At 36.7% G+C, this 21,508-nt stretch overlaps 2 protein-coding genes across 3 annotated transcripts; both read left to right on the top strand.

Moving 5' to 3' along the window:
* The first annotated feature begins 1,489 nt into the window (after positions 1–1,489).
* Positions 1,490–9,617, top strand: LOC126609887 (exportin-T-like). Of its 2 annotated transcripts, XM_050277821.1 has the most exons (15): positions 1,491–3,725; positions 3,887–3,976; positions 4,125–4,214; positions 4,367–4,471; positions 4,792–4,851; positions 5,164–5,226; positions 5,319–5,414; positions 5,645–5,809; positions 6,616–6,789; positions 6,887–6,952; positions 7,039–7,137; positions 8,168–8,314; positions 8,835–9,019; positions 9,114–9,156; positions 9,251–9,617. In XM_050277821.1, exons 1-13 carry the CDS (start codon positions 2,001–2,003, stop codon positions 8,922–8,924), a joined length of 2,970 nt encoding a protein of 989 aa, XP_050133778.1. In that variant the 5' UTR covers positions 1,491–2,000; the 3' UTR covers positions 8,925–9,019; positions 9,114–9,156; positions 9,251–9,617. The 2 variants fall into 2 exon arrangements, with proteins under 2 accessions (XP_050133779.1, XP_050133778.1); XM_050277822.1 differs by lacking the exon at positions 4,367–4,471 and having other exon boundaries at positions 1,490–3,725.
* Positions 9,618–18,305: 8,688 nt separating this feature from the next.
* On the top strand, positions 18,306–20,391 carry LOC126609889 (putative receptor-like protein kinase At1g72540). The gene is made up of 5 exons (XM_050277825.1): positions 18,306–18,689; positions 18,795–18,930; positions 19,052–19,188; positions 19,284–19,407; positions 19,576–20,391. Exons 1-5 carry the CDS (start codon positions 18,306–18,308, stop codon positions 20,163–20,165), a joined length of 1,371 nt encoding a protein of 456 aa, XP_050133782.1. The 3' UTR covers positions 20,166–20,391.
* The last annotated feature ends 1,117 nt before the right edge of the window (positions 20,392–21,508 follow it).

Genomic DNA, 21,508 nt, shown 5'->3' with positions numbered 1-21,508 from the left:
AGATCTTTTCCATCCTAAAGATGATGAGGAAGAGATTTCGGACCTAGAAGTTCCATTACCTTAGTGCAATTGGCATTTAGCTCAGTGCATTAGACTAGACATCTCCTTCGTTGTTAATCTTTTGACAAGATATAGCAACGTGCCTACACACAGACACTGGACTGGTGTTAATCACATCTTTTGTTATCTTAACGGTATTACCGATTTGGGCTTGTTTTATCCCTATGCATCCTTGAGAGGAGCCTTCGCCCCCATTAGTCTCGGAGTTGATTCTTGCCTTGTTGGTTATGCTGATGTAGGTTATTTATATGACCCACATAAGGCACGTTCTCAAATAGGTTATGTTTTTACTGTTTGAGACACCACAATATATTGGAGGTCAACCAAGCAGACCTTAGTTGTGACTTCTTTGAACTATGCTAAAATTCTTGCCACATATGAAGCTACGCGTAAATGCTTATGGCTGAGATTGTTGAGCAAATTCGAAGCACCGAAATTCTTCTTCTCACATCATTAGCAAGAGCATCAGAAGATTTAAATCAAGCAAATCCATTCTTAGGACAACCTACCCAACCTTTTCACAAAGTCACTGCTAAAGTCTACCGTCCAGAAGCTTGTTCAAGGAATCGGCATGTGGAAATTGTATGATTTGCAATGCTTATAGTTCTCATTTGGAAGTTTGTCAAACTCAGGAAGAGCATCCAGAAGTATACTCACTTAATCTTAATGTTTTTGTCCCTACGATTAGAAGCACTTTCCCCTTTGGAATTTTGTTACCTGACTAAGTTTTAATGAGACACCTATCCTGGACTGATCATGCATTTGTGTGTTATACTTGCGTCCCAAAGACATTTAGTTTTGACTTGATACAAGTTCTCACGCTTCTCCTTAGACTATTAATATAATTCTACCCTAGATTTTTACCATAGTGAGGTTTTGCGATTTTACCTTTTATGTATTCCTTCCAGTTTGTTTTGAGACTCCCATTGACTCATTATGCTGACTAGACGAGAACACTTCATCAACTATTTTTACATCATCCATGAAGAACTGTTGCGACAACTACTTGAATATTTTTACACTTAAGGAGAAGTGTTATAACATTAATTCTAGTACAAGTGTGATAATACTTGGTAAATTTAGTTTACTCTTTATACTAATGATTCTTTCCTATTATGATTTGTATTATTCGGAGACCAAGTTTCTCTGTTTTTATAGTAGTATTTTTTTTTTTCGAACAAACGATACTATCGACACTAAAGGATGGAGAAGTGGGCTCTCTGACCTCATAATTTACTATAAATAAATGCACAAACAAAAAAAGATACACATCCTAAAGTTTCACTCTTCTTTGCTGCACCTCTCACAGAAAATAGTTCACAACACACCTATATTTATGTAAATTTTCCTTCTCCAAAATTTCAAGTAACCCACGGTGTATACTTTGGATCCCACTATGTGCTTTACCTTTCAATTCTAAAGCCCTTCTTTCCCTCCCTTCATTATGTCACAGTCGTCTCTCTCTCGCTCTCCTCTCTCTCCTCTCTCTCCACTCAATTTACTACCTACAGAAGACTCAGAAGACTAAACAAAAGAACTATAAATTAGACCCAATCCAAATCAGCCCTCTAGGGTTTCCTCTCCAACACAAACATAAAAGCCACAGACAAAAACCCTAGCTCCATCTCTCTCCCTCTCCCTCTCTACCACATTGATATTCCAATTGATCTGATCCAATCCAATCCAATCCAATCCAATCCAATAAAGAAAAAATTTACAAAGGTAAGCTCTCCGACAGCTCTCAATTTCTCTGTCTTTCTCTCTCATTCGATCTCTACCCTTTTGAACAATCGTCGGATTCTGGAATTCCAGAGCTGCCTTTGTGAAAAACCCAGATGGGAAATCCATATTTTTGCTTAGAAAACACCTATTCGGAGCATAAAGTTTGAAATTTTGAGAAAAAAATTAATTGGATTTTGGACCTGAGGATTTTTGGGTCCATGGATGATCTCGAAAAAGCAGTACTTATATTGTTTGATGAGTCGGGCACCGTTGATTCCGAGCTGAAACAGAAGGCAAAAGATTACTGTGATAAAATTAAGGAAGAACAGGCGATATGTAGTGTCTGTATTGAGAGGTTGTGCTTTTCGAATTTAGTTCAAGTTCAGTTTTGGTGCTTACAGGCTCTGCATGAGGTTATTAGAGTCCGGTACTCGTCGACGAGTCTAGATGAGAAGTTTTTTATCAGGAAGTCGGTGTTTTCGATTGCATGTCTTGGTGGGTTTGATGATAAGAGTACTGTTAGGGTTTTAGAAGGTCCTGCATTTATAAAGAATAAACTTGCTCAGGTTTTGGTGACTTTGATTTACTATGAGTACCCATTGATTTGGTCGTCGGTGTTTGTTGATTTTTTGTCACAACTGAATAAAGGGGCAGTGTTGATTGATATGTTCTGCCGGGTTTTGAATGCTTTGGATGAGGAAGTGATTAATTTGGACTACCCTCGGACACCGGAGGAACTATCAGTGGCAGCGGGGATTAAGGATGCTATGAGGCAGCAGTGTGTAGCACAAATAGTTAGAGCCTGGTACGAGATTGTGTCTATGTATAGGAAGTCTGATGAAGAGCTTTGTGCTAGTGTATTAGAATCAATGAGGAGGTTTATCTCTTGGATTGATATTGGTTTAATTGTGAATGATGCCTTTATCCCGTTATTGTTTGAGTTGGTTTTGGTTGATGGGCTCTCTGAACAACTCCGTAGTGCTGCAGCTGGATGTTTGTCAGCAGTAGTATTGAAAAGGATGGATCCACAGGCAAAACTACCGCTTTTGCAAAGTCTTCAAATGCATCGGGTTTTTGGACTAGTAGCTCAGGATAATGACTCAGAGTTGGTATCTAATATAGCTGCATTGCTTACTGGGTATGCGGTTGAGGTTCTTGAGTGCTTTAAACGGTTGAATTCTGAGGATGCCAAGGGTATTTCAATGGAGCTCTTGAATGAAGTTTTGCCCTCTGTATTTTATGTCATGCAGAACTGTGAGTTGGACTCGGCATTTAGCATTGTGCAATTTCTTTCAGGTTATGTTGGCACAATGAAGACTCTTTCCTCATTGAGGGAAACACAGGTGGGTCATGTAGGTCAGATTTTGGAAGTGATCCATTCACAGATCCGCTATGATCCTATGTACCGTGAAAATCTAGATATATTGGATAAAATTGGAAAAGAGGAGGAAGATAGGATGGTGGAGTTTAGAAAGGATTTGTTTATGCTGCTGCGTAATGTAGGTCGTGTAGCACCTGATGTCACTCAGATATTTATTAGAAACTCATTGGCTACTGCTGTTGGATCATCCTTAGACTGGAATGTTGAAGAGGTGGAAGTTGCACTTTCTCTTTTCTATGCATTTGGCGAGTCAATAAATGGTGAGGCAATTAGAACTGGGAGTGGTCTATTGGGTGAATTGGTACCAATGCTTTTATCTACAAGGTTCCTTTGCCATTCAAATAGGCTAGTTGCACTGGTGTATCTAGAGACAGTAATGAGATACATGAAGTTTGTTCAGGAGAATACCCAATATATTCACTTGGTTTTGGCTGCCTTTCTTGATGAAAGGGGTATACGCCATCCAAATGTCAATGTGAGTAGAAGGGCGGGTTATGTGTTTATGAGGGTTGTGAAATTGCTGAGAGTGAAGCTTGTGCCTTTCATAGAAAATATTTTGCAGGTATGATACGAACCATTGTACCCCAACTGCTTTCCTATATATCCACTTACATATATTTCAGTTCTTCCACACTTGATTAATTTGCGTTCCCTTTGTCTTTTTATCTCCATTGAATAGCTTCCCTAAATTTACCATAAATTAATCCAAATGGATCTTATCAGAATTTACAAGATACAGTTGCTGGGTTTACAAGAATGGATTATACATCAAAAGAGCTTTCAGGATCTGAAGATGGTAGTCACATTTTTGAGGTATTGACTTAATATTTTTTTGACATCTGTCAAACCTTTATGTGTGCGCATCAGTGTTTATGAAATGGAAGGAAGTATTCTCACTCAATAAAAATTAAAAACTGTGGGTGTTCTGTTCCGTTCTAATGTGTATTTGGTCTCTTCGCAGGCAATTGGTTTATTGATTGGCATGGAAGATGTACCACCAGCAAAGCAGTCTGATTATCTCTCTTCACTTCTCACTCCTCTTTGTCAGCAGGTTGTTGAATTTGCACGTATAATATAAAATACATAATTGCATGGAAGTCACTCCCCCTCCTTAACACCTTCAAAATATTTTGTATTAACTCAAAAGGAAGAACCGAGTTAAAATGTGAACTAAGCAATTGACGTGGTCTTCCTACCATCTAGGTTGAAGCATTGCTCATGAATGCCAAAGTACTGACTCCAGAAGAGGCACCTCAAAAATTTGCTAATATTAAGCAGATAATTGTGGCAATTAATTCTCTTAGCAAGGTTCTTCAACATCCTCTGACTCTCTAGCTAATGTGTTTCTTGCCCAATTTTTTTTTGGTATTAAATAGCGTATGTGTCTAAAACAGTTATAAAACTCTTGACCAATTCGCTTACAATGTTTGGTAAAATTAAAAGAGAGGAGTTTTAATGTTGCAAAGGTTTTCTTTTTGGTTGAAGTTTTTTGTTTGGTCGAATATGTTGTAGTTTATAATAAAAGTACAAAATTCTTCAGCCTTTCCGCCCTGTCTTTCATGCCTTTAAATTTAGTAAGCACTTTATGGTTTCAGAAAATTAACTACTGAAATTCATGTGCCACCCAGGGCTTCAGCGAGCGTCTTGTGACTGCTAGTCGCCCTGCACTTGGTCTCATGTTCACGGAGGTTAGCATCGATATCATTTTTTTTGTGTTCACCTTCCTTACATGGTCAGTTTAGTTTTTCTGAATGCTTTTTTTCCTCTGGATTAGAATTGTGGATTTGGGCTTTTTGAGTTTGTTGTGAATAAGAGTTTCCAGACCTTGGGTTTTCCCTTATTTGATGAACTTTATAATCAGCAATCCTAGGCTTTCTGATACTCAGATTCAGCTTATAAATTATGACATTTGATATTACATTCCTTTTAGTAAAGCCTTCTAATTAGTGATTAGATTATTTCATGTTTTAACAATGCGTGTTTTTCCCCTTGTTATCCAGACATTAGATGTTCTTCTTCAAGTACTAGTGGTGTTTCCTAATGTAGAGACTTTGCGCAGTAAGGTAAAGCATACTGTGTGGGATACCAGATGTGCTTTGATTTGGTATTTTATCATCTGCACTTTAAACCTGATGCTAATAAATGTGTTATCCAGGTAACATCATTTGTACACCGCATGGTGGACACTCTAGGAGCATCTGTTTTTCCTTACCTCCCAAAGGCACTGGAGCACTTGCTTGTGGATAGTGAGGTAGAAAGCAGTATAACTGAATTCTTTACTTTTGAGTTTTTTTGTTGGATCTAACTTTGACAAAATGATTTTTCTGGTAATAAATAGAGAGAATTTTTGCCAGCTACTAGTCACCAAGATATAAAATTAGAAAATAACAGTTCTGCTCAACAAAAAATTATTTTGCACCAGCTGTCTTTCCCCTTTTTTTGTCGCTAACATGATTTGGTTATGGATTCAATTTCATGCAGCCAAAGGAATTGGTTGGTTTGCTTCTATTGCTCAATCAACTGATATGCAAGTTCAACACATTATTCCGTGACATACTGGATGAAGTATTTCCTGCTATAACTGGTAGGATATTAAATATTATTCCGGTAGACACACTCCCTTCAGGACCTGGATTCAATACTGAGGTATGATTCACTGTTTATTAGTGTTTGTAATTCATGACTAACTCTTAATTCTTTTTCAGCATTAAATTAGCTGTTCTTGTACTAAGTATATGATCTCTCATAAATTGAGTTTTATGATAACAGTGAATATGCATGTTTTTGCAAGTCTTATCCGTTTATTTCATGAATGAATCATACAAAAAATTTATTACTCAAATGAGTATTTTGTGTCTTTCCCTCCCCTTTCCCTCTTTTATAAGCCAGGTGGGTGTTTATGTGTTTTCGTTTCCTTAATATTTGGTTTTCATTTTTTGACGGGGGATTGAAGAGAAAAATATGGAAAAGAAGACTCCAATGTAGGCAATTTAAATTCTCTAGCATTACCAATGCTTGGTGGTTCAAGTGGTAAGGAGCTTGTTCCCCTTAAGCAAGGTCTCGAGTTTGAGCCTTGTGAATGGAGCAGCCATCATTGGGAGAGCTTGCCCTCCGAATGGGGTCTGACCCGGCTTGAGGGATTAGTCATCGCCTACGTGCGGGGGATACCCTGGATTCATCAAAAAAAAAAAAAATTCTCTAGCATTGAATTAAATTTCAGTGTTGCTTTAAACAGATCATATTTATAATATTCTCCAATTCCTCTTAATTCTTTTCCTATCTTGGTAGCAATGAGTTTGATTATGTGTGCTTCATTTTTATTGCTGTGAAAGCTTCTGTGGATCTAATTCTACTTTAGTGCGTCATTTTGAATGTTACTTGAACAGTATTGAAAGTTTGTTTGAGTTCAAATCTCAAGTCTGGAACTTTAATACTCTTCATTGTCCTTGCAGGAAAATCGGGAATTGCAAGAACTTCAGCGAACATTATATACATTTCTTCATGTGATAACTACACATGATCTATCTTCTGTATTCCTATCCCCCAAGAGTAGGATCTACTTAGAACCAATTATGCAGTTGCTGTTGTTCACGTCTTGTAAGCACAAGGATATTCTTGTAAGAAAGGTATGTGTACTTGGTTTATCTTTGTAAGTTTGGTTTTTATTCATTCTAATTACTCTGCATAAAGATTAAATTCTAATATAATATTTTTTTAACTCAGGCATGCGTACAGATATTTATTAGGCTGATTAAGGATTGGTGCGCGATGCCTAATGGCGAAGAAAAGGTAAGAGCTTACCTTTATTCTTGCCTCCTACTTGATAATTTTGAAACATATTTCTTCTCATCTTAAAATGGTGTCCTTGCTTTCAGGTACCTGGTTTCCAGAGTTTTATAATAGAGACCTTTGCTACGAACTGTTGTTTGTACAGCCTGCTGGACACCTCTTTCGAATTTCGTGATGCAAATACTGTAAGATTTGAATTTCTAATCTTTTTGATATTTTTATTGATAGTTTGCCTTCTCATACCATAGGGTATATACACCATAAAACAAATAGTAGACTTTGTTGCTGACTAGAAAACAGATCTGAAGACAGGGATTTTCTACTTAAATAGTGTTTACTTGTCTGAGAAGTTCTTCATTTGAAATGAAAAATTATAGCTTAATGAAATTATCATTCAATTGATTTTTGCATACATCATGTATGGTAAGAGGAGATTTGATTTTGGAAAAGTTCTGGAATCCATTTATGCGGTTGTTGAGAGGTTGAGTTAAAAAGTGTGGTAGAATAGGTAGTAAGAGCCATTAACTAGAGTTAAGCTACAATTGAAAGGATTATTTTGCACTTTCTTCTGCAAGGGCCAAGGTCTGGATAGCAAGTTGGCACTTGGTTTGTGGTGTGTGTTCTTATAAATCGGAAGAAGCTGAAATCCATTACACAACTGTTACATTAAATCTGTATTTGGCTGATCTCTAATGTCCGTCTCTAACTTTTCTTGTTTACACAGGTTTAATATCTTTTAAAACAAGTGCCATTTAGCAACTGTATTAGGTACTCTTAGAAATAAGAAGAAGCTGAAATCTGTATTTGGCCGATATATATCAGTCTATAGCTTTCTTATTTACAACTCTTAAAACAAGTGCCATTTAAGCAATTAGGTATCCTAAGAAGTTGGAAGTTTTACATGCAAGAAAAAAACAATTTTTTGTTTGTTTCCATTCTATGTTAAGGGAAATTGCTCATAAACATTGCTCAATAAAGTACAATTGAAGTGCGCAATGAATTTCCTGAATGGAGGAGTGTTGTGTTCTGGGTCCGTATAATTTGTATTTCCTATTATTGTTGCGGATGTTGAATTTGTTTTGTTTTGTTTTACTTATTTTACCTATCTAGCAGCATTATATTGTTTTGAGAAATTGTGTTGGCTTAGAATTCTATTGATGTTTGTAATGGGTCTTCATACTTTACCTTGAAAGTTCTTATTTTTATCTGTGGCAGCTCGTTTTGTTTGGAGAAATTGTACTGGCTCAGAAGGTTATGTTTGAAAAGTTTGGCAATGATTTTCTAGCTCACTTTGTCTCAAAGGGTTTTCCAGCAGCACATTGCCCCCAAGATTTGGCTGAGAAATATTGCCAGCAGCTGCAGGTATCAAAAAAGTCATCGTACAGTATTTTGAATCATGAGTTTTGGTTCTCTTTTTCTTATTTTGTTTTTGCATGGCTGCGTATTCCACTTTTAACACTTGGTAAGAGGTCTAGACGTGCAAAAGATGTCTCTGAGACTGAAAAGAGAACCCCCCCTCCTCTCTTCTGATCAGGAAAACTGGACTATAACCAACGTTGGTGATGAATGGATGGACATTACATGTACTTGAAAACCAAAATTAGTTAATTAAGGCATATACCAATCCTCGAATAAGTATGGAATTGCCAATGATTGAGCTACTTTATATACTGTTGTAATCTCCTAGCTTAGGATTAGTCTAGGCTTCTAAAGAATTGGTGAATTGACTTGTCTCTTGATCACCAAATGGCTGGAGTTAATTCCGGTGGATTTAGGAATAGTTTACGGAATGTTCCTTAAACTATATTTGCTTGAAGAAGAAAGCAGAACTGAATATTTAGTAGAGCAGTACTGATAATTCATTGCACATTTTGTTCTTCAGGGTAGTGATATAAAGGCTTTGAAGTCATTCTACCAGTCACTTATCGAAAGTTTGAGACGTCAGCAGAATGGGAGCCTTGTTGTCAGATAGCATCGTCACAGTCGCCGAATGACATTATCTCGTGTCAGAATGTTCCCTGTTTTTGTTGTGTCACAATTCTGGCAATGCATTTTTGTTCACCCAAGGTAGTATAGCTGACTAGTTGTATATATTTTGGTTTGAAATATTGTATCTTCATGTATGTCCTATATAACGCACTTACTCTGATAAACGTTTCAGGTCCTTTCTGTATACAGCTTTTGTGCGGCTATGTTATGAGAAGGTATAGATTCTTCGTATTAGTTTAAACGGAATATGATAACTAAAGTATCTGAATGACTTGTTTTTTTTTTCCCCGTCGGATTGTTGTGCTGCAGTTGTATATTTACGGAGGAAGTTGTACTCTTTGTATATGAAGTTCAGTTACATCGTGGAGCTGCCTAGTCTGAGATCAAGTCCTTTGTGTTTCGGTATTCTTTAAGTCGTTTATGGTTTTTCCAATCTTTGATTCATCCAAGTTTTTATGCTTCTTTAGTCATACTTTACTGTTTGAAGCTCCAGTAGTTTAGACTTGTTTGAATACCTTTTTAATGTCAATTAACACAAAAAAAGAAGAGAAGGAAAAAGAAAGGATGAATCCCTCTGATGGTTTGTGTGTGGAGGGGTGGGGGAGGGAGGATTGTACCAAGTTTTCTATCAAACCTTTTGGAAGCATTAATGTAAACATTCTTTGTTTTGTCACAATTGCTATATATATTTTTTTGACAGTTTGTAGAGTTCGACAATTGGCATGCTATTATAATATAATATCGAACTCGCTATTTACGAAGTCAAACATAAGAAAGAGCATACAAATGAAAAGGAATACCGAGAACAATTATGTCTTAGTTACTTTAGATGAAACACGGCTGCAACTTTCAGCTATTGACGCAATTGTGGGCTACATTGCTTAATTCTCGGAAGTCAAGCACTCGTGTGGAAGCAATTGTGGAATCCACTACGTGAATGACCCGAAGTTACCATGCGTGTGGACGGGTGTTCGAAGCACACGTCCTTTTAATTAAATAAAAATTAAGAGCCATCAGCCGATCGGATATAATGGTTTGATTCTTTATCTGGTTGGATAGAATGATTTAAAAGAAGATTTTTGTTGTAAAACAATGGGCATGTTTGCCCACATGTATATAGTAAAGGTTCACAAGTTAAATAGTGAACTTTTTGTTTGCTTTCATAATGTTTGCTCTACAAATAGAGCATTACAAGGAGATAAGTAGGGAGAGGTTCACGGGAGAGAAAGGAAGGAAAAGAAAGAAAGAAAAGAAAGGAAGGAAGAGGAAGAGAGAAAAGAGAGGAGAGGAGAGGAGATAATAGAGAGTTATCTTTGTACTCTTATTATTTCAGATTATAATGAAAGCACTACTGCTGCCCCGACGACATACTCCAGTCACACTGACTGTAGAGGAACCTCGTAAATTTTTTGTTTTGTTTCATTTATTCCACTGCACTCACTGTCGATTTTACAACACGTTATCAGCACGAAAAGCTCTCATGTCAATGGAAAGCACAACGCCACAAATCTTGTTCACCTCCTTCAGCTGGAATCTCACAGATAAGAAAATCCTTTCATTTCATCTTCAAATCTCAGTACAATTGATTTTCTTGAAGCAACTATATATATTGTTGTATGACTGTATATCATCATTTGCAGAAGCAAAAGAGTACAGACTTAAAATTCGTAGAAAATTGGACAGCCATGTAAACAGCCTCGGAACTCCAACTTGTGGACCTCGGATTGAAATACTTTCTTCTTAAAAGTTGTTCGTCTGCTAAATATCTACAACATATCAAAATTTCAGAAAACTTTAATGGTGCGATCGTCGCAGATGTCTGAAATACCAAACCAGTTTCCAATTTCCGCAGAAAACTGGACAGCCACCTTATGAGTACCAAAACTCCATTTCGGTAGCTCAGATCGAAATTGTTTCTTTACGAAAGTTGTTTAGTATCCTCTTATCCATATCATACTAAAACTTGAGCTAAATCTAACGGTTTGATCTTCTCATAAGTTGCAGACACTCTTGACTTCAAAACTTATGGGAACCGTTTCGACTTTTTCGAAACTCACTGGAGGAGGAATACCAATTGGAACCTATTGTTACTATTATCTCCTGAGTAACCAAAATGACTTCAGAAATGTGAAATAAAAATAAAAATAAAAGGAATCAAACAAAAGAAGTGGCAGACCAAGAAAAAGAAAAAGCAAAAGATGAGGATTTAATCATTACATTTTCTGTTTTGGCATATTTATGTGCATGGTGTTGGTTTAAAACCCATGTCACAAGTTCTATTTATTTAAAGCAATTTATTTACAGTGGGTATAATTATTATCCTTTGCTTTAAAGCTTTGATATTTATGTGCATGATGTTGGTTTAAATCCCATGTCACAAGTTCTATTTATTTAAAGCAATTTATTTACAGTGGGTAGAATTATTACCCTTTGCTTTAAAACTTTGATATTTATGTGAATGGTGCTGAATCAAAGCCCTTGTCACAAGCTTTATTTACTTTAAAGCAATTTATTTACCATGGACGGTTTTACCGCCTATTGCTTTAAGTTTTGATGGTGTTGAATTAAAGCCTTTGTCACAAGCTTTATTTACTTAAATGCAATTTATTCATTATGGCTGGAATTACCGCCTATTGCTTTAAGTTATTTATTGTACTTATCTTTTGTTACGATGAATCTATACAGGACTTGAACTTCCTTGATCAGATCAGAACCAGCAGTTTCTTGATCTTCATCATATAAAAATGATTGGACCTGAAGTTCCATCACGCAAAAAGATTAGGTATGAAGTCCCTTTATCCTGAAGATCAGGACATGAAGTTCCTAGATGAGTACCGTAAGTTTGAAATGCCGCAGTGCCTCAACTTAATTGTAATAAAGGACATAAGAGTCTCAGTTCATAGATTATTAAAAAAGGACCTGAAGTTCCTCATGTCCATACTCAAAATGGTTTAGCAGAAGCATTCATTAAGTGGGTGAAATTGATTACCAACGCTCTGCTCATGAAAATGAAATTGTCAATTTTCTACATAGGGACATATAAACTTTACATGATGTATTATTAATTCGGTTAAGACATGTTACCAACCATCAACACTTCTCAGTAAAACTCGTGTTTGGGAACCAGCCAAGCATTATACTTTTACGAGTTTTTGGTTGTGTTGTCTATGTGCCTGTAAGGCTGCCACAACGTACTGAAATGAGGCATCATCGCGGATTAGGCATTGATGTTGAACACCATCTATCATTCAATATTTGGAAGCCCTGACTGGGGATATGTTTACTGCGTGGTTTGCGGACTATCATTTTGATAAGATAATTTTTCCGCCATTAGAGGGAGAAAATAACATCATTCCAGAAGAACGATGACAAAATATCATTCCAGAAGAATGATAAGAAAATACTGTTCCAGAAGAACGAAGAGAATTTGTCTTATTTTGATTCACGAAGCAAACAATGAGAAAATGAAATAGGAATAATTGAATGATGTAACGAAAGTGATGAAATCATATATACTTGCTGCAAATGTGCCTACAAGAATTGATGTCCCTGTTGGACAAAATAATGGGATAGTAAATGATTTATCTGTTGCACGCTTGAAGCGTGGCAGACTTTTAGACTCAAAAGGTTTAGTTATTTGAAAGAAGAAAAATATGGCACTATTGAACTATTACATTCCCGAAGCATAACTATTGCATGCCAGAAACATGACAATCACCGCATGGATACACGTCCCAGAAAGGACAATCCGCAGACATGGGAATATTGATGTCTCATGCATGAAGCATGATTGACGTATAGGTTCTAAATGACTCAACTCTTGAAAGTGGAGATTAAAATCCAAGCTCTATAACGCTCAAGAAGAGGTTATGATCTGCATTCTTTAAATTATGACTATCCTGGAAGAGATAGTGTAATGCCCTTGAACAGGCAATGGATATCCAAAAGAAATGAAAAGTTTTTATGCATGCGCATGCACATGAGAATATGGGATCACGGATTGATGATAACCAATGGTAATTTTGGTTTTTATAAGTAGCTACTAAATTTATCAATGAGCTGTGTTGATATTGAGTCCCGTTCTTTTTTGTCAACAAAATTTATTAGCCAAAATGGAGAAAGGCAATTCCATTACAATTTTGTAAGAACGTGGAAAAATGGACCTATATACTTGAATATAATACAAATAGCCAAAAGATGTTGAACCAATGAGGTTATATATAGGCATTTGTAATACAATGAAATACACTTACATGATATGACACAAGGTTACTAATTATACTCTTGTAAACGATTTCATATGAATGGATAATTATATATAAAGGGTTGTGAGTCGCCCACATCATATCTCCATAAGTAAATTCCTCAAGTATACATGGGAGAAAATTGCTCTGTATAAATTCCAAAGGAAAATGTGTCATGAAGTGTAGAAAATCCCTGGAGGATTCAAATTGCTTAAAGTAAGCTCCCGAAGGGTAAAGCATAAATTATGTACTAAATACCAATGGATGATATAAATTGCCTTAGTGAGTACTATCATTATGATATTGTTGCAACATACTAAAATCTCTTGCAAGAGTCAATGACATTAAATTAGAACTCCTCAAGAGTTGATATTAAATTGAGATTCCTGAAGAGTCAAGAAAAATTATAAAGTGTTGAGCGAAATATTGTCTCGAGTTGCAGATCGAACAATCTACCAACACGAATCTTATCCATGATGTTAAAGAACCATATGGATTGAAGATTATGAGTTGAATACTCAAATGATGTAGACACTAAGAATAATCATTTATCTTCGTGAGGGTAAAGATAAATTAATATTTGGTCTAGAAGTACCACATCTTAGTGAAGTATATACTTTATTGTATTTAGCACAATACATTGAATGAAATAAAGCTTATCTATGAATATCTCCGAGAAATTATAGATATGTACATACACATGAGTTAAAACAAACAAACAGGATGAAGCCTTTACAAGGGTTGCTCATGTGAAGCTTCAGTACTCGGAAGTACCCCAGAAGGGGGAGGCATTGGAGATTGATCATGTGGCACCCTAGTACTTAGCAAAACATCAGAAGGGAAAGGCATCAGTTACTTTCGGAATCTAGCAACGAACCTCTGGTGATCACTTTGCATCCGACTTTTGGATTCCTGCAGTTGGTCGAGCTTTCTTTTCATGCTTGTCGAGTAATTATTTGCAAGCACGTGTAACACTTTATTCTCGTGCTCGAGCCCTCTGATATCTTGTTTAAGACTTGCCACCTTAGCCATCAATGATTCAACTTGGCGAGTTTGATTAAGTAGGCGTTGGCCCATATTGGATACAGAGCCCGCACACTAAACACTGAGAGCCAAGGAGTCTTGAACGGCCGACTCATCAGACCGTTTTGAAAGGATTCTGTTATCCTTTGGAGTGAGAAGATTCTTAGCTACCACAGTAGCGGTTATGTTATTCTTCATCATAGAGTCCCCAACTGTAAGAGAACCATTAAAAGATAAGAAGGACGAACACCATATGTTATCATGACGCTGCTCGTCTGTATCACTTCTAAGACTCAAATCTAAGCAAATGTTAGATGGGCAAGTCATTTTCAGAAATGATGAAGGGAAAAGGAGGTCAAGTAAAATTTTAGAAATGCAAGAAGGGGGAAATTTCTACAAGCAGCAACTTTCTGAGCATACTCTTGAACACAATGGATGTCTATATAAAAGAAGAGGCAACATAGCTACTCATTCAGAGATCGAAGAGGCACGGCTCTCCGAATTTCATAAGCCAGATTTTCCTGAATAAAGTTCGTTGGCATTTTTCAGACGCAATCTCAGTTTTTTTTTGGATATCGCGTGCAACTTTGTCAAAGATTTCTGACAAAGTTGAAAATGCGTAAATCTTACTATTCTAATTACACCATAATTGCTGACAAGAGTAAAGGCACAGCACCACCACTTGCTATTGGGAAATCTCTATATATGTCGACCTCCGTTCTCCATAACAAGGCAGACCTGCAAGAATGTCCAACTCTTCCTCATCTCCGAGAATGCATCTTCAACACAGCATCTCGAAATACTTAGTTTTCTTCATCTCCGAGAATACCTCTTCATACAAGTCACACCAGAGCAAGATTATCTCATATCTTCAGGGACGAGAGCAAGAGTATCTCATATCATGCAATCTCCCTGTCTTTTCCTTTGTCCTTGTTCTTACCTGCAAAAACAAGGATAAAGAAAGCAATATGTCAGAACCTCCACTCAAACTCCCAGTAAGGAACCGATTGCCTGGAACCTTTCCTGATTGCTTACCTAACTCTCAAGTAGTCATCTTCAACTGTTGTTGGAGTTGGGTCTCCAGTCACTAAGAAGTGATGAACCATCCAAATGCAAGGGTTGCATTCCACTCCTGCATCAGATGGCAAATATTGCAGGAGAAGATGCCACATATGCATTGGGGAAAAAGAGGGAAAATACTACTTAAGCAAGGGGAGCAAGTAAGGAAAGTGAAAATGATACATTGAAGCATGTGGAGACAAGCGCAACAAACACATGCTGATTCATCCCCGACAAAGCCGAAGATCACTTGCCACGTGAAGCTCTTCATGATACAACTTCATTTAAGATCAAGCCTTGAAGGTCCTTGAAGAAATCACAAGCCCAATTCAAGATCAAGTGTCCACCACCCTTGAATCAAATTCCGCTCCAGATAAAAGGAGTAAATTCAGACTTTTGAAGCAAAGTCTAACAGAAAGCCCTCCAACTCAGCTCAAGAACAAGCCTGTGGAAAGTTAACAACAAGTAAATCACCTCTTTCGACAACTTTTTTTGCTAAGAGACTGAAGCAGAATGATCAACGATCAGCCTAAATATTTTAAGATCAGGGGGAGATACTCATCAGGGGGAGCATCCAAAACAGATCAAGATTTTAACAAGTTAATTGAAGACTTATGTGGGTATCCAAGGGGGAGTGTTGTAAAACAATGGGTATGTTTGCCCACATGTATATAGTAAAGGTTCACAAATTAAATAGTGAACTTTTTGTTTGCTTTCATAATGTTTGCTCTACAAATAGAGCATTACAAGGAGATAAGTAGGGAGAGGTTCACGGGAGAGAAAGGAAGGAAAAGAAAGAAAGAAAAGAAAGGAAGGAAGAGGAAGAGAGAAAAGAGAGGAAGAGGAGAAGAGATAATAGAGAGTTATCTTTGTACTCTTATTATTTCAGATTATAATGAAAGCACCACTGCTGCCCCGAGGACGTACTCCAGTCACACTGACTGTAGAGGAACCTTGTAAATTTTTTGTTTTATTTCATTTATTCCACTGCACCCACCGTCGATTTTACAACAATTTCAACATATTTCAATAGATATCAACAAGCGATTGTGGTTTAGATTTCTCACTTGATTTTGTTGTCTTTTAGCTTTGCAAAAAAATTGTCCTAACTTCCAAGCAGTTTCTTGTACCACTTATTCCCAAAGGTTAAATAATCCCATTCCACTTAGTACAGAGGAATTTTCTGATCGAAATGATCATCCTTATCTTATCTGTGCGTCACGTGTCAGATTGACATCCTTCATCTATTCCTGTTCATCCCAATGTATTTCCCTTCAATCACTAACGTAAAAGTCAAAAGCAAAAATAAAAAACGAAACAGTTATTAAACATGCCGTTCAATGTGAGGAATTAAAACAAATATTAAAAGTGAAAAATCCATTATTTCTTTTACATTTCTTTGACATCCTTGATTTTCTATTTTGATTTTGTGTCTTTTCGTGTACATTTCTTTTACAATTCTCCCACCATCCTTCCTCTAGTCTATATTTCTCCATTTCTCTCATGTCTCTTCTCTCCGTCATTAACACAAAATAAAAACTGAAAAATAAAAACGAAATGGTTTTAAAATAGAATAAATCCATTATTTTTCTTAAAAAGACAAGATACATGTTTGAACGGAAATTACACGGAAGGTCGAAGTATATAGTTACTTGACTTTGTTAGTTATAAGTTTGAAGCAAGAACATTGACTATCTAAACAAAATGTGTTGACCTCCTTCCAGATGACTGTAATTTTGTTAGTCTATCTCAGTTGCTACAGCAGGTCCTGCCTGCAGTGCAGTCCCACACAACTTTAAGGAAAGCAATAAAGCAATGAAATGATGAATCTTTTCTTCCTTTTCTTCCCTTTTCTATCTCCTTTTTGGTCGTGCCGAGTGACATATTTCAAGTTTACATTTGCTCATCATGTTTGCTGTAACCTACACAAGTCTATAATCTCATGTTACATGATTGGGGTCGGAGTTTCTTAAAGCTTGTGGTTTCTTAACTAAAAAAAAGTAGGTCATGGTTTCATACAGATGCAGGTGTAGCCACCTGATTTAGAACGAATGTACTTCCCACTATGTATCCGAGTTCTAAATTTTAGTCACCATAATGTGTTACAGCACAAGACAAGCAATATTGTGGTAGTCGAATTTATGAACAAATGAAACATTGTCACTTATCGACTTCATGGATTTGTTTTAGTGTTTGCATTCCAAAGTTTTACAACAACCTTCCAATCTGTCATCTAATTCTAGTGTTTAAAGCCAAAGAGCAAACATTTAGAACCAACAGAACCAACCATGATATGAAGAGATCCGGATTTCCAAAGAACAAATGTTAACACTAAAGTCTGACTCCCTACATCCATAATTAAATATAACCATTAAAATTGAACATGCTTGCAAGGGATTCTTATAGCTCATTGGTTATGTCTATTCACCCCTACACTCGAGATCTTATTATGCTCGAAACCACTACACTTGAGGTTCTGTGCTCGAAATCCCTTCACTCGAGATCCTGCTTCCTATATCCGATACATGCGTGAATTTCAGAGTACTAGGAAATGAGAAGTGAGAACATTTGAACCAGTCTTTTGCCGCAAAAAGAAGATTCCACTTCTCTGAGGTCTCAAAAAGACAAACACTTGAACCTACTAAGAAACTCCACTAATTAGTTTTAGCACGTGATTAGATAAATTAACCTCTAGACTTGGACTTGGTCCTTCATAATATGAAACATCCAAAAGTGTTGTTTTTTTTTTTTTTGGAGTAAACCTTCCAAGTCTTGGAGGGACCAAAATATGAACACTACTTTAGACTCATGACTGAAATTAAAATAATATTTAGAATATTAAGAATTATATAATTTTCTTGTACCAAACATGAATATCAACAAAAAGGGAAAAGATTATTATCATTGGGTCCTTGACTACTTGCAGTTGTGTAAAATATTACCCTATAACCCTATATCTACCCCCCAAATGTTTCTCACTTTTGATCCAATCCAACCATATGTTTAGTTTTTAAATTAACTTGTAGCCTCAGTAAAATATGAGTCTCATAAAACTAGCATTCAAGTTTTTCACCCCTAGTTGTTTCAACGCCAACAAACCAATCATAGACAAAAAATCCCACACGTCGAAAGAAATCTCATCGCGGAGACTGTCACTGTCGGATTTGAGTAACTCATCGGTGTGCACAGTCCTCAGTGATCTGTCAAATTCACTTATTGGATCAAACCTTCATATTTTTTCACACAATGAGCTTAAAAAGATTACACAAAGTTTCTCCAAGAGCAACTATCTCGGTGAGGGTGGGTTCGGGCAGGTGTACAAAGGGTTCATTGATGACAAGCTTAGGCCTGGACTGGAAGCTCAGCCTGTTGCTGTTAAGGTCTTGGATTTAGATGGCAAACAAGGACATAGGGAGTGGCTGGTAATATTTCTTTTTCCCCATTTCAAAGCTTTGCTCCTAATCATTTCGTATGCTTCCCAAGTTGTAAAAAAATGCTAATTATCAAAACACTTGTGTATTTTGTAGGCTGAAGTGGTTTTTCTTGGGCAACTGAAGCACCCGAATCTTGTTAACTTGATCGGGTACTGCTGCGAAGACGAATACAGGCTTCTGGTGTATGAGTACATGGAGAGAGGAAACTTAGATCACCAGCTATTCAAACGTACAATTCCGATCATGCATGCATGAATTTTCTTTTTTCTTTTTTTTTTTGTTTTTGAAACGAGCACAAAAATTTTTGGATCAGAAAGTTTATGAATTTGTTTGTTTGTTCATTAATGCAGGTTATGGTGGAACCCTACCTTGGCTAACAAGAATCAAAATAGCAATTGGAGCTGCAAAAGGCCTCAGTTGCCTCCATGAGGAAGAAAAGCCAGTCATATACCGCGATTTTAAGACTTCGAACATCTTACTAGACTTGGTAATTAATTTTCTGTCCTTTTTGCTCTCGTTTGCTCTTCATACAAGCGTAAATATTGCTCGTATGATAAAATTATGTCTTCCTTTTTTCTGCAGGATTACACGGCTAAGCTGTCTGATTTCGGTCTAGCCATAGATGGCCCCGAAGGAGATGAAACACACATTACAACGCGTGTCATGGGAACTCATGGCTACACAGCTCCAGAATATGTCAAGACAGGTAATGCAACTCCATAATTTGAGTAGTGTGCTCTTTGTACTATCTCAACCGACATTCTTTTGTACCATTTTTACCCACCACAAAACCTAAAATACGCCTCAGTTAAGATGGTACAAATAATAGCATGAAATTTAAAATTTTCACTAATCATACTCTCTTTGTTTTCAGGTCATTTAACAACGATGAGCGATGTATATAGCTTTGGCGTAGTTCTTTTGGAGCTACTAACTGGTAGAAGGTCCGTGGATGATAGCCGTCATGGTAGAGAACAGAACCTAGTGAAGCGGTTCAAACCTTTTCTGAAGGACTCACATAAACTTGACCGCATGATGGACCCTAGGCTCGAGGGTCAGTACTCGACCGTAGGGGCAAGAAAAGCGGCTGCATTAGCTCACCAATGCCTGAGCCACAACCCCAAGTGTAGACCAACAATGAGCAGCGTTGTCAAGACCTTGGAACCTCTTATGGACTTGACTATTGACATCCCAATCGGACCCTTCGTGTACATTGTTCCGACTGAGGGAAAAGACAAAGTCGGTGTGCACAGGGTTGAACGAGAGGGGCGAGCTTACTGTGATGTGGTGAAAAATGAGAGCACAGGTGAAGAAAAATTGGTGGAAAAGAAAGCGCAGGGCAGCTACAGGAGCCGAAAAGGTCATCTGTTTAGAAACCGGATTAAGTCATTGAGGTCTAGTACCGTTTATTCTGATACCGCAGTATATAGAGTTCTTGGAACTGGTTTGTACTCTCCTAAATAATTAATTGATGCAATTGGGAGAAGGATGCACATGCTTAGAAAAAGAAAAGAAAAAAGCGATATAATGCACAAATAAAACTGATTACAAACTTTTAATCGAAAATCAAACTCGAAACACACTTAACACATAATATATATATATATATATAGATATATATATATATATATCTATATATATAGATATCTATATATATATATATCTATATATCTATATATATATATATATATAGATAGTGGAATACATTATAATTGAGAATAAGTGTGCAGTAGATGGTGGATGTGGCTGTGGGTTGTGCTTGAAATCAAATTAACTACCTTGCAGTTGCAGTGATCTGTTTATTTAGTACTATAATTTGTTGTCTGTCGACTAAATCGAGGTTTATTGACATTGTTGTTGGTTTGTGGGAGGATTGTACCGAGTTTTCTGTCAATCTTATTGGAAGCATTAATGTTTAACATTCTTTGCTGTTGAATGTGACTTTTTGGCGATTGTAGCAATGTTTTCTTAACTTTGTTTAAAGTGGCAACCTTAATTCGTGGCATTATGTTTTGTTTTCATACTCTTTGTTGATCTTTTTTCTTGACAGATTGTTGAGAATTAGACAATTGGCTTGCTATTATACTATTATATCAAATTATATGAAATAGGTGGTACTATTCAGTGTATTCACATGCCGATTTTTACTTTTCACACATTTTTTGCTAATTTTTGTCGTTTGATTTTCTTTAATTCATTCAATCCAATCGCCGTAAAATTAAGGTGTGTAAGAAGTGAAAAATGGTGTGTGAATAGCACCATCAATAAAATATGACCGCAAACTCTCAGCTATTGACGCAATTGTGGACTACACTGCATAATGGTCGGAAGTCAATCACGCTTGTGGAAGCAATTGTGGGATCCACTACATGAATGGCAGAAGTATGGACGACTGTCTGAAGCACATGTCCTTTTTAATTAAATAAAAACTAGGAGCCATCATCCGATGGATATAATGGTTTCATTTCTTTGTGGTTGGATAGAATGATTTAAAAGAAGATTTCAACACATATCACAACCGATTGTGTTTTTTTTTTCTCACTTGATGTTGTTGTCTGGGAGAGAATCATTGAGCATAGATTGAGGTAAGAGACACGGGTTTCGGACAACCAAATCTGGTTCATGCCAGGGCGCTCAACCATGGAGGCAATCTATCTCTTATGAAGATTGATGGAAAGATATAGAGATGGGAAAAAGGACTTACACATGGTCTTTATAGATTTGGAAAAAGTGTATGATAGGGTCCCAAGAGACATTCTTTGGAGGATTTTAGAGAAGAAAGGAGTACGAGTAGCATATATTCAAGT

Source organism: Malus sylvestris, chromosome 17 (genome assembly GCF_916048215.2).
Source record: "Malus sylvestris chromosome 17, drMalSylv7.2, whole genome shotgun sequence".
Classification (NCBI taxonomy): domain Eukaryota; kingdom Viridiplantae; phylum Streptophyta; class Magnoliopsida; order Rosales; family Rosaceae; genus Malus; species Malus sylvestris.
The sequence above is the reverse complement of the archived record's forward strand: the minus strand, read 5'-3'. Positions and strand labels throughout refer to the sequence as shown.